This window comes from Lactuca sativa, chromosome 3 (assembly GCF_002870075.4).
Source record: "Lactuca sativa cultivar Salinas chromosome 3, Lsat_Salinas_v11, whole genome shotgun sequence".
NCBI classification, from domain to species: domain Eukaryota; kingdom Viridiplantae; phylum Streptophyta; class Magnoliopsida; order Asterales; family Asteraceae; genus Lactuca; species Lactuca sativa.
The window spans coordinates 1,457,177-1,471,039 of NC_056625.2; the positions used below are offsets into that span (position 1 = coordinate 1,457,177).

The following is a 13,863-nucleotide window of genomic DNA, read 5'->3' on the forward strand; positions in this document are numbered from 1 at the left end:
CTGGATAAGGCCATGGACGAAAATATGATGGGCTTCCATCATAATTTCGTCCACCCCTTATTCCTTTAGCATTCCTTATCCCAATAATTCAATTATCCAATAATTGCAGTCCAGTCCCCTAAGTTTAATTAATCTCTTTTAGCCACAAAATTAATTAACAATTAATTCTTGACTAATATTAATTAAACAATATGATTTCTCCTTTAATATATTATTCTCATAATATATTAATAAATCATATTTAAACCTTTCTCTCCTTAAATCATCCTACATATTGCTATGGTGAAAGCAACCCAAAAGGACCATGCTCATAATCGGGTCAAGTACATACCAAAATAGTTATGGACTTAGACACTAATCCAACATATGTGAGATATAGTTACAAGACTTATCCAAGTGGGAGACTGTTGGATTAGTGTCTAAGCCCATAACTATATTTGGTATGTACTTGACCCGGTTGTGCCTGGTCCTTTTGGGTTGTCTTCACCAAAGCAACTTGACAAGGTAATTTAAGTAGAGAGAGAATATTATGGTTTATTAATATATTATAAGAATAATATATTAAAGGGGAAATCATATTTATTTAATTAGTATTGGTCATAAATTAATTAGGAATTAATTTGGTGACTAAAAGAGATTAACTAAATAAAGGGGCATAAACTGTCAAATGTATGATAGTTGAGTTTTGGGCTGGGAAACCTAATGGACTAAAGGGGGAACGAAATTATGATAGGGATTCATCATATTTTCGTCCAAGGCCTTATTCCCGAAGGTTCCTTGGGCTGCTTGGTGGCTAGGTTTTCCATTAGGGTTTAGACTGAAACCCTAGCAACCTGCCGTATAAATATGACCCCTAGGCTATGAAAATCGGCTACAGTTGATTCCAAGAGAACCCTAGGGCCAATTTTAGCATCTCTAACTCTCTCTCATATTGCCTTCTTGCTTGTGGGGTTTGTGAACCATTAGAGGATTTACAATTGTGACTCTAAGCTCAAGATCAAGAAGACTACAAGGATTTCAATCTATTTGATAAAGGTAAACACTTAGATCTATTTTTATGATGTTGATTTCGAATTATATATGATAGATCTAGGGTTGCAATTCATGGATTCAAAGCATGTACAATAGAGAAACCTAGATCCAAGCATTAGGGTTTATATGAGCACATAGGGTTATTCTTATGCATAAAACCCATCAATATCATCAAATGATTTTTGTATATATATATATATATATATATATATATATATATATATATGTGTGTGTGTGTGTGTGTGTGTGTGTGTGTGTGTATGTATTTGATAATTATATTTATGATCTCATAATTATCTGATATATATATATATATATATATATATATATATATATATATATATATAAATCGTCATTATATACCCTAATTATGGTTATTTTAAGAGGATATTTGGGCAAAGTAACAACTAAGTACTGTACATATCCTAAATCTTGTCTAGCATAACTCCTAGGTACTAAGGTTTCCTAGGGATTTGGTCATTATAACATCTAGGTAACACCTACTCCTATATTATTGGGCATTATAACCTCTAGACATAAGATCGTAGCTTAAAACAAGGCATAGTATCTACAATTATACTATCCTAAGGCATCTAGCTTATTATAAAATGATTTGACATTTATAAAACAAATATTTATATAAAACCATTTAATAAGCATGTATTCCCCCTAAAAACATTTAAAAAGGTAAAATATGGGTCGTGAACTCACTTTAGGGTTTGAAACCATTGATGTAGGGTAGAGACGAGCTCGAAACTCTGGGGACCACTCCACGAGGTAGCACACGGACTAGAGAGAAAGAGAGAAGTGAATGAAGGTGTTCTGGAACCGAATGGCATAACCTTCTATTTATAGTCGAGTTTTGGGGGTGTGAGGCATGCATTTCCTATGCGCGGCGTGCACTCAAAAACTGTGGCTCCACAGGAAGTTGCCACGTGCCATCTCCCTACTCAGCCACGTCACTCGCAATCTGTCTGAATCCAGTGTCAAGTGCGCGGAGGCGCATACGTGATGCGCAATTAATGATTTTTTGTAAATCATAACTTCCTCATGTTTGCTCCAATCTAGACCCTCTTTATATCTATGTGAGGATCTCAACGGATACTACAACTTTCCTTTAGGTTGTTTTGGGAGGTTTTGACTTTCATTTTCGAGCCTAGCGGGGGTAAGAGTTAATGACTTTATAAAAATCATAACTTACTCATATGGATCCCGTTTTCAACAAACTTTTTCCTAAAGTTTATATCTCGAGGAGTACTACGAAACTCCTTTTTTGCACTTTTATTCAAAACTCAACCAATGTCTAAGTATCGTTTTGACATAATTAATTTTAAGTACGTGGTTGATTTTTATTTTTATAAAATCCATAACTTTCTCCTTCGGAATCGGGTTTTTACAAATCTTATATCCTTGAGATCACGTTAACAAGTACTATCCAAGTATGTTAACCAAATCGAAAAATGTCACAACTTTTTTATCACTAATTTTTAGAGCCTAATGGGCGATTTTTAGCAAATAAATGTAAAAGTATATATGATTCTTATTATCTTAAAAATCAAATATTACAATGCTTTCTATTAAATTTATTTTCCTATTATTTCCTAATGGTGACTAGTGACTAAATTTCTCAGGGTTGTCACAGACTAAACACTATTCCCTTGAAGCCCAAAACTTTTACTCGATCCATTTACGGACCACTGTCTCGATAATAGGAACATCCGAAAACTAAGTGTTACAAGTCATCGATATCTATGAAAATGAGAAATGAATAATAATAATCAAACATCGAATGTTTAATTAAACTCAAAAGCACAAGTAACAAGAGACTAATCGAATTTAGATATCTATTAACTGAACCTGCCTAACTAAAAATCGATATGTGAACAGGAGAACCCTAATCAAATTTAATATCTTAAAATTCAAAAAAAAAGAAATGCAATAAAATGAATTAGAATCACCAAGTTATGGACAACGTACTTGAAGGGGGATTGCAAAGATCTCTGTAACACCGTGAATTTTCAAAATAATTTTTTTGCAAATATAAAAACATTTCTCATTTAATTTCATAAAACATTAAGTTTAAAATCCCAATTCGTATCATACAAATCCCAAGATCACATAAATATATCAAAGGTCCCATGCGTGTGTACAGATCAAGCCGGCGCCTTCCCACGGTTATCGCTAGTACCTGAAACAACAACACTAACACTGTAAGCACGAAGCTTAGTGAGTTCCCCAAAATACCACACATAAAACACATATTAGCCACTCGAGGCTATGACTCTATGGTTCCGTGCACCCAAACTCTGTGAACCCTCAGGTTCTAACTCTAGGAACCTTCCGGTTCCAACTCTGTAAACATGCACAACATAAATCACATAGAAATAATGCAGTACAACATATAACATACATAGCATACAAATACTCTGTCACATAACTCTGGTCACCTACTCAGAGTAAAGTATAGTGAGAAGACTCACCTCGCGTATCTCGGTATCTCACGAATCCTGGAAATCCCTCGTGCTCGATCCTCCGAGCTCTAATCCTCCTATAACATCATATGTCTCTAATTAACACTTTTACCACTAAGGTTGACTATCCCTAAGAAGTCAACACAGGTCAACTCTGGTCAACAGTCAACGGTCAACGGTCAACTTTGACCGGACTCAGCGAGTGCACTAGGGCGACTCGGCGAGTCTAGACGTTTTCACCAACTCTCTAGGATTCCCTCCTTACACATCGAGTACTCCCCCTAACTCGACGAGTTCCACCTGGAAGAATCGCGGGGCCACCCCGACTCAACTCGCCGAGTCTCAAGAGCAACTCGGCGAGTCCTAGTTCGACTCAGTCTACCTGCCAACCCTCTCTAACTCGCCCTGACTCACTGAGTCAACCTATGACTCGACTGGACCACTCACTGGCCGATCCAAGGGCAATCTTCAAGCTACTCGCCGAGTCTGTTCGTCGGACTCGGCGAGTCCATGCCATGCAATCACTCAAACTTGCTTCTAAGGTCAGATCTGCTCCAACAATTCATAGATCTGGCCTTCCTAGACTGATTCATCACGTAAAGCCCCTATCTTGGTGTTCATAACACACCCCATGGCTCATAAATAGCATTTTGACCTAAGGCATAAGGATTCCAATCCAAAACCTCCATTGATTCCCAAAAAGCTTGGGCAAAGGGACACTCTGGACCTCCAAGGGTCCAGATCTATGGTCTAAATCACTTAAGGGACCAAGGGAGCACTAGATCTAGCCACAAAAGGGTTCAATAAACCCTAAATCAATATAAACATCAACATAGAAGAGGATAGATCGAAGATATTACCACAATAGTGATGCTCTGGACTCCAAACTCTCAGAATATGGCTCCTCTTGCTTTCCCCTTAGCTGATTCTCCCTTTCCTTGCAAGATGACACCTCCAAGATCAATAATGGCCTCCTACTTTGCTCCAAACGCTCACACTCGATTAGGGTTTCACTCAAGGGACTGGTGAGCACAAATGACGGCCATAAGGCCCTTTAAATAGGTCCCAAACCCGAGAAATTAGGGTTTCATTAAACAGCGCGGACTCGCCGAGTCCATACCTTGGACTCGCCGAGTCCAGGCGAATCCCGCGTCCAGAATCGCGATCCTACTCGGCGAGTCTGAGATCCAACTCGTCGAGTCCCCTCACAAAACATCAAAAATTAAAAGCATAAAAGATACCTGGAAATCCGGGCTGTTACAATCTCTCTGGAGAAGAAACCAAAAAATCATACTTAGCAGGGATTATAGAACTCGATCAATGCTTATGTTCACAAAATAACAAAAAATAAGAAAAAAATGAGCATATCTTGAGATTGAGGGAGAAGGAACCAAATGAATTCAGAAATGGTAATCAAATTAACTTCAATTCCATTTACATACCTAAAATTTGAACTCTGAATATCTGCAATGCCTCGCCATCGGTAATATACCTCTTCTTCCTTCAGCAACTCCAAGGTGGTCTCTCATCGGGTTCTTATCTACCGGTGAGTCACAAACATTTAATTTTTCGGTGATGGTTGAAGAAAGCAGACGAATAAGATAGAATGGAGAAAACGATAGGGAGAATGTGTGTTTGACACAGAATAAGGAACATGAGAGATATGCAGTGAGTAGATGGGATTCGTAGACGGTCGAAGGAGATACATTTGGTGGGTGATAGCCACAGGTGGAAAGAAAATAGAAGCTTATGATACGATGGTTCTGTACGGGGTTGACGGTATGGGAGACCGGAGATGGAAAAGACGTCGGAGAAGGGCATAAAATAGAAGCTTATGATACGACGATTATGTGTCGGGTTAACGGTTTGGGAGACCAGAGATTGAAATGACGTCGGAGAAGGGGATAGGGAAGGCAAGGTCGGCAGTGTTGTTTTGATGGAGGTGAGAATGAGAAGTAAAAGGGAAAACAGATTTTAGAGAAAACATAATTTTGTAAGGGAGTCAGTGTAATGGAGTCATCAGAGGAAGCCCACAAACCCACAATCGAATTTAGTGAACAAACAAATCCACCGACCTTGCCTCCCTCAGCCCACAATCGAATTTAGTGTTAAAATACGATTAAATGAAAGTAGTATTATAAACAAATATATGTAAGTACATTACTATTTCTTGCATTTAACTCTGGATAAAATCTTAATCATAACGAACTTGTGGAAGAGCATAGCGTATTAGGCAGTTGAATGTGGTGGCACCACACCACACAGCAGCACCCTTCTTGTGGATAGTGGCTAAGTCGGTTCCCAATGGAGACCATTATACAAAACTTTCATTCCAAAACTACAGGAAATCGACATGATTTGTTCCAAAAAGAAGTAACAAAACAACATTAAAAAATAGCACATATAGGTCGAATTTATTTATGTTTTTAATGTAAAACATGTAAATTTGACCTGCTTAACGAGGATTGTCGAAAAGTCCTCCATGACACATCTTTCAAAATCTAATAATTAAAAAAAAAAATACAAAATGAGGTCAAGATTTAATCCGAAAGAGTTGCAATTTGATTTTACGATGCAATATAGTTAAAAAGCAAAAAACGAAATAGACTCAAAGTAACGATGGACTATCTCTCTCTTTCTCCCAATATTACAACATTTACTCTTTGTTTTACCTTTAAAAATTATTCAACCAAGTATTTTTCAGAGAGGTGTTGCAATGCCTAATTGTGTTTTTATATATGATAACAAAGCATTGTCTGTTGGATTATGATGTTGTAGCAAAGAGATGAGATCATTGAAACTGTCATTCCTAATTTTAGTTGGATATTCATACCCTTCTATATCCTTGTTCCCTTATTATAAAATGGACATCAGTCATGAGTAAAATACTAATTTGGTCAACATCCTATTGTCCTTGTTACCCACCATGAAATCAATATATCTACGAAAACAATCATGCCCCATCGTCACTTGTAAAAATAAAAACTCGATCAGGCGTTCATAGTTTTGGCCATTGTATATCGCAAGAAGACTACATAATATTTTCTTGTCTCGTCTCGTAATATGTCCGTTTATTTGGTTTTCATTTTAACTGTTTATCCAAAATGTTATTCAGTTCAATTTTCGGTTGTGGATGGCAAACAGGAATTCCAAAAAAAAGATTTAAATATTATTGTAGTTCATGGGATTCTATTTCTATTGCAGGGGCATTTAGGTCCATATTTGTTGGGACATTGATTCTTTTGTCTTCTTTCTTTTATGATAATCTACTTATGTAGACCAATAGTCTCATCTTCAATTTCATCTATTTTCACCATCACCTGCCCAACAAAAATAATGATAATCAATAATATATATATATATATATATATATATATATATATATATATATATATATATATTAAATGAATAAAATAAAAGAAGACTTATATATTGTGATTCATAGATTAAAGTTGCATTTTCCTTTTCTAAGGACCTGATCTAATAAAGCATGTCCTTCACAACACAAACAATTTCACCCTATATACAATTTCACCCTATATAAAGCAATAAAGCATGTCCTTCACAACACAAACAATTTCACCCTATATACACGCTTTATCGTTATTTTGCTCAGTGAGTTCTTTAAGGTAATAAAAAAGTTAAATTAAACAATAAAAAAGATGGTAAAAATATATCAAGTAAAAGAGTTGTGAAAAAAAAATACCAACTATAGTAGGTAATTCAAGAAAGAGTTAATTCACATGTTCATGCTTCAATTTCTCCCTTTCATCCTTGTGCATTCTTATTGGTGCTTTACCTGATGTATTCTTCTTGGTAGTATGCAAGCTAACAAATATAAAAGATTGTTTTACTTATTATCCTTCACATTTTTAGGTTAACAAATCAAGAAATCAAAAGTGAAGCTTGAGTTTATGTACCAAGTTGGCGATTTTTCTGTTCTCATGGTGATTTTTCTACATTGTGAATCTTCAAAGTCTGTGTTCATATTGTTGTTATTAATTTGGCACCAACAGAATTCTTGTATTATAAAACAGATAATAGAGATGAAAAAAGAATTTAGGATATCTTCACTAAGAAGAATTAAAAAAATCATTAGCACATCCAAACACAATCAGGAAAACAATGGTTATCAAAGTAAATGTAATTGGTGTAAAACATTAAGAAACTAACATGTTTTAGCTCCCATTACCTGATTATATCCAAACTGTAACCATCATCCCATATTGATACCATTAAACACATCAACTTTACCATGATTCATAAAAAGACCATTTAGTAAGCCAACCTACTACCTACTACCATGTAAATGAAATAACAATTTATCTCTACAAAAACATTGGATTAAATGGATGATATATACCAAATTCTTTTAATGATATATACCAAATTCTTTTAATTTTCTGTTAGAAGATTTAAAATAAGCAAAGACATCGGAATTTTGATGTTTAGTATAGAAATTAGTTACATATTTCTTTTAGTTCACAAAAAATTTTTACTGAAGAAACGCTAAAATAACATTTTAATTTTCTGCTTTAAACTGGTAATAACTATTGACTAATACCACAAAATGACTAATATAATGTTATTAAAACTATAAACACTAAACACAATTAACAGTTTAAATATACGATTTCATATATATATATATATATATATATATATATATATATATATATATATATATATATAATAAATGAATTGGTTGGTACGGTATTACCATGGTATTCAGACTTTTGTACCACTACCGTACCAACATTGATTAATTGGTATGGTACTACCAACCAAACATGTTGGCTACCAAATATATTGGCTACCAAATTTCTTGGTTTAATTGGTAACATGTTGGTTGGTTTGCCATGGTACAATTTTGTCAGCCCTAATTTATATGATCAAAAGAGGTGATAGTTTAAAAGGAAAGAAAGAAACATGAGTACTTACAATCCTTTGATACTACAATTTATGAGTTCCACTACTCATTTGCCTATATTCTTTATCATATCCTCAGCACCTTTCCAGTTCATATCTTCACAGTCCTATGATTGCAACATTTGGGATTCAAGTTCCATTAAAATTGACAATATTTAGTAAATTAGTAATCATAATATACCTTCGAGAATGGAATTGAATGTAAATTTTTACATGTTTCAGCAACTGCACACGAAAGTAACAAATACACACACCAAAGGGCTTCTAGCCCAGTAGTATCTGGTGTTGCCCTCTCTCCTTGAGGTCGAGGGTTCAAGTCTCACTATGGATATAGATGGAATAATTTAGGTGTAGTTTAGTATATATTTGTATTTGTCGTTTAAAAAAAACAGACTAAATTATATTATATACACATAAACTGGAAAGGTAAGGTTCAAGCTTATAACCTAAAGCCAAAATGTTGAAAGTTAGGCGTAAGTCTAAGAGGGTGTTTGACTTAGCTTTTGAGGGGAAAAAGTCCTTTTGTAAAAGGACTTTTTATAAAATGACTTTTTACAAAAGTTGTTTTTTAAAAAGTGTTTGGTTTAACTTTTACATGTAAAATGACTAAAAGTGACATGTTTACATATTTACATTGATTACGGTAGCTGGGGATATAAAGTTAATTTAATGTTTTAAGTGGTTGAAAAGTTGAAAAAGTCACTCTTTACGTGACTTTTCAACAAGACAAGATTTCATCTATTGAAAAAGTTGATTACAAAAGTCATTTTTATTTTACCAAACATCTTTTTGACTTTTAGAAAAAAAAAGTAAAAAATCACTTTAAAAGCTATGACAAACACAATCAATGTCAAGGAAAAAGTTGAACCTATGGAAGATAATGTTATGAATAACGAAATCATGTCAAATGCTTTAACCACGGAAATCTAATAAATTTTAAAAAAGATAGTAAATGGTAAATAAATCAATCTTGTTCACCATCCTTTCAAGTATGTCGAAAAAAATCAACAATTGAAAAAAAACATATGAAATTTAAGGTTTAACAATTCAAAAACATGATCAAAATTTCCAAAAAATGGAAACATATGAAATTGAAGGTGTACCTCTCATAGATTTTGGATAGACTGAATCGGAAAGCAGACATTAATTAAAGGTCGAGAATAAGAACTTTTGATTATGAGGATGATGATTTCGAACGTTGTTTTCCTACTTTAGTTATTGTGAAATGCTTACCTACGGACGACCAAGGACTCAATGAAGAAGACGGGGAAGGATTGTGTGTGTGATTGTTGATCGACAAAGACGCAAGGGAAGCCGATTGATGAAGCAGGATGTGAATCTGCAATTTCTATCTGTTCACCCGGGTATGAATTTTGGAATTTGAAAACAAGGGCAAAATTATCTATTTCAAATGTTTTTTTAGCTTTAATAATTTTAAAATTGTAAAAAAGGTTATAAATCAATAAAAATAATCAAAAAAATCAATTTGGGTATTTATGATATTAAAAAACCTTAAGAATGGCAAATATGATATTTAGAATTTAGGCCTAGGCCGGGAAGAAGAGGGTGTTCGAGGTCGACGGGTGCGAAAACCAATATCTAGAAGAACCCATAAATAAGATTAAAGATTTTGAAATAGCATCGTATTCAAGTGATTAAGAGAAATCGGTAGATGGAGGGAATGGATTCCATTGGAGAAGAAAACAATGGATCATGGATCAAGAGAAGAGAACATGTGTGTGGGTAGTATCAAAAAAACAGTCGACGATGCAAATGAAGCCCAGCTCCACCGGCAGCCAATACCAGCCAAACCACAAAACAACTTGCTTGATACTATCACTGGAGCTAAGTGTGTTATGATTTAATTGCATCGTCTATAAAAATGATGATAAATTGACAGTAAAAAGAGAAGAATTTGAATTCCCATTGAAAACTAGTTGCAGTATATTATTATTTTTTTTCACTACATATATCACTAGAAAACGGACACATCATCATCACATAAACAAAAAACAAAAGTAAAAGTCTCAACAAATCCACATCATCACTATTCACTCCACCTGAATCTGCCTCACATCTTTCCTCTCCTCTTCCTTCACTTTCGGAACCCTAATTTTCAGTACACCGTTCTTCAGCTCCGCCTTTATTTCATCAACCTTGTATGCGTTTAGCGGCAGATCAATCCTGCTAGAGTACCTCCGCGGCGGCTCCTCCTCATCCTCCGTTTCCTTCTCCGCCTCTGCACGAATCACCAGAGTGTTCTGCTCCACAGAGATCTTAACGTTGTCTTTGTCTATACCTGGCATGTCGAACCGAAAGTTGAGAGAATCGTTGTCTTCCTTTGCGTCCCATCCCCGTCTCGTACTGAATCCTCCTCCTCGAGAGCTCGACATAAGCGGATTCCCCATGAACTGATCCATCATGTTGAAGATCTGGCTTAGGCTTCTCGGTGGAGAAAACGGATCGAATACGTCTGAAACCAGTGCAAATTGGAGATGTTAATACTAGGAAAACCAGAAACAACAAAATCTGATGAGAGATAATTTCGAAATTGCGATTATTTTAGATAAGCCACTAAGACAATCAAGTAGAAAAAGAGACACCGAGTAACTGGAAGCAAAGACACACCAGAAAATAGATCATTATCACGGCGGCGAGAGACAGTTGTATCGGCGCGGCGATCGACATCGACACCGCGATTGTCATCGTCATAGGCAGTCATCTGGGACGAATTAGTGTTGAAGCACCGTTGGACGGAAGGAACAGCAGAAACAGATCGGAGTGGATTTAATAGCTTGTTAAGCACGGTTGCAACGCCAATGGTGCCCCTCTTAACAGCGAGTGAAGCTGCCATTTCTCCGATAATTAACAATTGATGACTATTGTCTAGGTTTAGATTCTTTACTGGATGACGACTTTAACTGTCAAGTCACTTGCTTTGTTGAGTTGTGAAGCAAAGCAGGGTCCGATGATATACATACGTATATATAGGTGGAGAAATGAGAAGTTTGAAGAGAGGTGTCGATTCTTCCTGAAAGACACTCGATGTTTCTGGAATCGGTTTTCATTTTTAAAGTCTCCTTTTTTCTTCCGTAACACAACAATTATTTTTGTTTTAATTTAATCTTTTGAATATTACTATAAAAAGTAATCTAATATAATAAATAAATAAAAGTTTTTTTGCAACATGATATTTTCTCCTTCATTTGATCACATGATATTTTTTAGAATTTTTAAATTTTATATTTTCAATTTGTTATTTTATTGTATTTTTCGTTTTATTAAATTAAAATTTCACATTTAATATGTAAGGTATTCATTAGAAATGATTTATATATATAATGTATTCAATACATTAAAGTCTCATTAATTTTAATAATTCAAAAAAATTCTCATTTTTTATATATATTCAAACTTTTCAAATTGTTAAAATTTCATATTTAATTTTTTTAAAATAAACTCATGTAATACATGGGTCTTACACCTAGTGTATAATAAAATTGAACTGTGTCCATTTCGTTATCTAAAGATAAACTCTTCTATCTCCCTATACTAATAAAAGAGTAGTTCTTTTGTCATGTGTCACCATATTAGGCATTGTAATTAATACCATGACATTTGTCAATCTATTGACACTTGTAATTAATATCATGACACTTGTCAATCTATTAATTCTCCATTTCAAATTTCAAATTTCAAAATTTAAATCACATTTTAATTACATTAAATTAATAATATTAGAATAAAAATAAAATAAAATTTATACAAATTGTAATAAAATAAAATTTATTCAAATTATAAGATTGTATATTTGACGTATTTATTTGAATTAACGATTATAATTTTATATATAACTAAAAAAATATCTTTTAATTAATAAGTTCTTTAAAATTATTAATTAATAGTTTTGAGTTTTTACTTAGAAAGTTTAATTAATTTTCTAACCGTGGTTTCCACGGGTTATAAACTAGTTCTTAATAAAAAAGTACTTTGCACGCCACGTGTCCCTCTTTTGCACCTCCAACTTGCCACGTGTCCTTACCAGAGATGTCTTTTGACTCAAATTCTCGCCCATTCTTTGCACCACAAATTCGATTATATCATCTCCTATAAATCAGCTCATACTTTTAAATTACCTGTTTGTTTCCATTTATATCCACTGATAATTAGGGATGAGATTTAGAACCGGAAAACCGGACCGGAACCGGAAAATATAGAACCGGTTCCGGTTCCGGGTTTTAAAATTGGCTTTATCCGGGTTCCGGGTAATCCGAGTTTGGGTCCATCAGGTCCGGGTAAACCGGGTCTAAAAACCGGAACCGATGTTTGGAACCAGAACCACTTTTAGGGCCGGAACCGATTTTTGTGAAACGTTTAAAAGATGCATATCTCATTCGTTTCAACTCCGATTGACATGCGATTTTTTCCAATATGTAGTTTAGAGTTTGTACATGATTTTAGACTATAAATTTGCCATTTTTGGTTTTATATTCATTAACTTACACTCCTCCAAAATCGAGATATCAAAGCTGGAAGTTTTTAGTTTTATTGTATTCGGTGAAAGTTTTAAAACATGTATATCTAATTCGTATAAAGATGGATTGACATGTGGTTTTTTCCAACTTGTAGTTTACAGTTTTTACATGAGTTTAGACTATAATTTTGTCATTTTCGGTTTAATATTCAATGATTTACAGTCCTCTGAAGTTGGGATATCAAAACTGAAAATTTTCAACTTTTCAGCTATTTGTTTTTGTTTGTTTTCTGTGAAAATGTTAACAAATGCATATCTCATTTGTATAAAGTCAGATTGACATGCGGTTTTTTCCAGAGTATATTTTAGAGTTTGTACATGATTTTAGACTATAATTATGTTAATTTTGGTTTCTTATTCAATGAGTTACAGTCCCCCAAAGTCGGGATATCAATATGAAAATTTTCAAAATTCCCGCTAAGTAGTAAGTAATTACCAAAAAATTCCGGTTTTTTCGGGTTTTCCGGTTCTAAACCCACTTTATCCGGTTCCAACCTACCCACTTTGATGTTTCCGGGTTTTCCGGTTCTAGACCCACTTTACCCGGAACCGGTTCCTATATACCGGTCCGATTTCCGGTTCTACAAAATCCCGTTAACCGGTTCCGGGTTTTCCGGGTTTGGGTCCATCTGGTCCAGGTTTGGACCCACTTTCATTCCTACTGATAATGAATTGATGATACCAAGAATCAAGGAGAAAATGAAGGATTAAGGTTTTGAAAGTCAAAATCCGTATCTTTGATTATTTCAGTTACATTCTTCCTCCTCCATGTTTAGGGTTTCCGTTTAATATATACGTACAACCCTCGTATGGATCGTCAACTAATATATGTTATTCTAAATCGCAATATATCATAGAACAATAGTAATGAAGCAGTAGGTTTTTTTCACTCATTTT

At 34.4% G+C, this 13,863-nt stretch overlaps 1 protein-coding gene across 1 annotated transcript; it reads right to left on the reverse strand.

Moving 5' to 3' along the window:
- Nucleotides 1-10,352: 10,352 nt before the first annotated feature.
- Nucleotides 10,353-11,473, reverse strand: LOC111892899 (small heat shock protein, chloroplastic). The gene is made up of 2 exons (XM_023888980.3): nucleotides 11,061-11,473; nucleotides 10,353-10,905 (listed from the first exon to the last, which is right to left on the reverse strand). The coding sequence occupies exons 1-2, from the start codon at nucleotides 11,284-11,286 to the stop codon at nucleotides 10,484-10,486; spliced, it is 648 nt and encodes a 215-aa protein (XP_023744748.1). The 5' UTR covers nucleotides 11,287-11,473; the 3' UTR covers nucleotides 10,353-10,483.
- Nucleotides 11,474-13,863: the final 2,390 nt, after the last annotated feature.